Source organism: Zeus faber, assembly GCF_960531495.2.
Source record: "Zeus faber genome assembly, chromosome: 8".
In the NCBI taxonomy this organism is placed as follows: Eukaryota; Metazoa; Chordata; class Actinopteri; order Zeiformes; family Zeidae; genus Zeus; species Zeus faber.
The window spans coordinates 5,376,706-5,379,205 of NC_137195.1; the positions used below are offsets into that span (position 1 = coordinate 5,376,706).

The following is a 2,500-nucleotide window of genomic DNA, read 5'->3' on the forward strand; positions in this document are numbered from 1 at the left end:
CACTGGCTTCACCTAAAGTCCAGTGGAGATGTTGAGCTGCGTTGAATGATTGTGGTCACCTGATGCTACCTCTCTAGGCTTTTGCGATTAATTTAACCTTCTCGCAAAGCAGGCACCAAAAAAAGAAACGTTGCTAAATGCGTACCAACCGATCGTAGAAAAGCATGCAAGGGCATATGACGTGCACACACCCATAGTCACATGCACATGTAGACACATAGAACATGCACAGAACAAGGGAGGCTCTCTTACATTTTAATCCGTGTGTGTGTGTGTGTGTGTGTGTGTGTGTGTGTGTGTGTGTGTGTGTGTGTGTGTGTGTGTGTGTGTGTGTGTGTGTGTGTGCGCGCTCGTGCGCTGGGTGGCTGGGCTCTGTGTCTTGTTTCCTGTGTCTCTGCCTGTCATAAATAGTGGTCATTTAGCAGTGCTATAGGTGCTGTAACAACAGGTCTGTGCTAATTCTGCTCTAATAGCGAGACTGTCCCTGAGAGTGGGTCACACTGAGGCCACACACACTTGTGCATGTGTGTGTATGTATTGTGTATATGTGTGTGCAATTAATGTGTAGGTAATAGAGTGTGTGTGTGTGTGTGTGTGTGTGTGTGTGCGCGCGTGCGCTGGGTGCGCTGGGCTCTGTGTCTTGTTTCCTGTGTCTCTGCCTGTCCAGCAGTCTTATTATTAATGAGTCTAAATTTGAGTCCAATATGAGCCTCTTCCTCTCATGACTCCTGCCTGTAGAATAGAGGCCTTTTGATAGCTACTACATGGGTGTGGGAGCGCACACACACAAACACACACACACACACACACACACACACACACACACACACACACACACACACACACACACACACACACACACACACACTCACTCACTCACAGCCGGTAACGAGACACTGCTTGGCTCTCATTCTCAGTGCTTTGCCCTTTGGTTCTCATAATTGATGAGGCATGTGTGTTTTAGGGAAAAACGGGATATTTTTATTAAATGACCGCTGTCTGGCTGCCGCAGCTCAGACCCTCGCACCACCTCACACTCCGCTCGGGAAACCCCGGTCAAATGCCACATAATGTTTGTGCTTGCGGCCGGTTAAGTTATTCTCCTCCAGCGGCCGCCCTGGCACGTAACCAGCGTAATTTGGAGCTCCCATTCTAGTCTAAAAATAACATTTGGTAGGTAAAATAGTTGAATGGGTGCTGCTCTGTGGAAGGGTTGAGCCTGTTGGGCAGCGGCTGTTCTGCTGAGAGATAAAAGCTAAAAGAACCCGCCCTCCTTTTCCAGCACTTCTCCCAAACTCCTTCAAGGGTCAGAAGAACATTGAGACTACAGGCGACATCATTTAAAAAAAAAAAAAACAATCTAAGCCCCAAATCCTTTGTTCTTTCCATTTGTCTGTTCTCCTTATCCCCCCGGTGCAGCGACGTGATCAGGCGTCTGTGGCCGTGAACGTTGACCGGTGATTTTTGGAACCTTTTTTGATTTGGGAACGACGGTGTGAGTGAAACTACGAAGCTGCTTTTTCGCTCAGTGCCGCTGGCGTTGCCAGAGGGGAAATCAAACCGTAGAAATTAAACGGTGTGGTGACGCCCTCCTCTCTCACATACACACAGACACGCGCGCACACAAAGGGTGTGGCTGTGGTGTGAGGAACCGTGTCCTACAGTGTGTTAATGACCACCCTGAATTTAGCACATCAACATAACACTCACACACACACACACACACACACACACCTTCACACATGTGAATAGGTGTGTAAAAGTTAGCATTTTTTTCCCCATCCCCTTGTTGATTCCTTGTTGATACCGTGTGTATGTGTGTTATGAGTGTGTCGTAGGTGTGTATTTGTGTGCGTGTGTTGCGCCGTAGGTGGCTGTCTGTATGACCTCTGTTTGATGGCAGTGTGAGTTTTAATAGCGCGTTGAGGCCTAATTATAGTCCTCCGGTCACACAGCCCTGCTGCTTTATGTGTGTGTGTGTGTGTGTTCGTGTGTGTTCGTTTGTGTGTGTGTGTGTGTGTGTTCGTGTGTGTTCGTGTGTGTTCGTGTGTGTTCACATTGATACAGCAGGCATTTCCTGACACTCGCACACGCAGTCACACTTGTGCACGCCCTGCGGCCAGGTGTGTGTTGTGTGTGTGTTTATGAAGGTGTTAATGTAGATATCAGATTGTGCCGGGGGGGGGGGGGGACAACATGCCGCCACGACGCGGCATCGGCGCTGAGATGAAGCAGAACCACAAACCTCCGCCGGTCCTGGCGTCTGAAAATGTACAGCCTGAAACCTGAGACCGGCAACGGGCCGCGAGACGGCCAAAATAACTGAGCTTTGACTGGTTTTAGTTCATTTAGTTCAGATCATTTTTTTTTAATGATCAGTTTAGAGTTTGTTGAATATTTACTAGATTCTGTCTGTCTGTCTGTCTGTCTGTCTGTCTGTGTGTCTCTCTCTCTCCCCCTCTCAGGTCATCACTCGGTGTGTATCCAGTCCATGGACGGC

At 48.7% G+C, this 2,500-nt stretch overlaps 1 protein-coding gene across 1 annotated transcript in view; it reads left to right on the forward strand.

Annotated features, from left to right (window-relative positions):
* The window catches only part of bbs9 (Bardet-Biedl syndrome 9), a 128,758-nt gene that overhangs the window by 10,429 nt on the left and 115,829 nt on the right, over nucleotides 1-2,500 (forward strand). Inside the window, exon 6 of the mRNA XM_080005198.1 lies at nucleotides 2,466-2,500. This exon is cut by the window's right edge and continues 140 nt beyond it. Coding sequence (XP_079861324.1) covers nucleotides 2,466-2,500 — 35 coding nt within the window. The remainder of the gene's footprint in view (nucleotides 1-2,465) is intronic.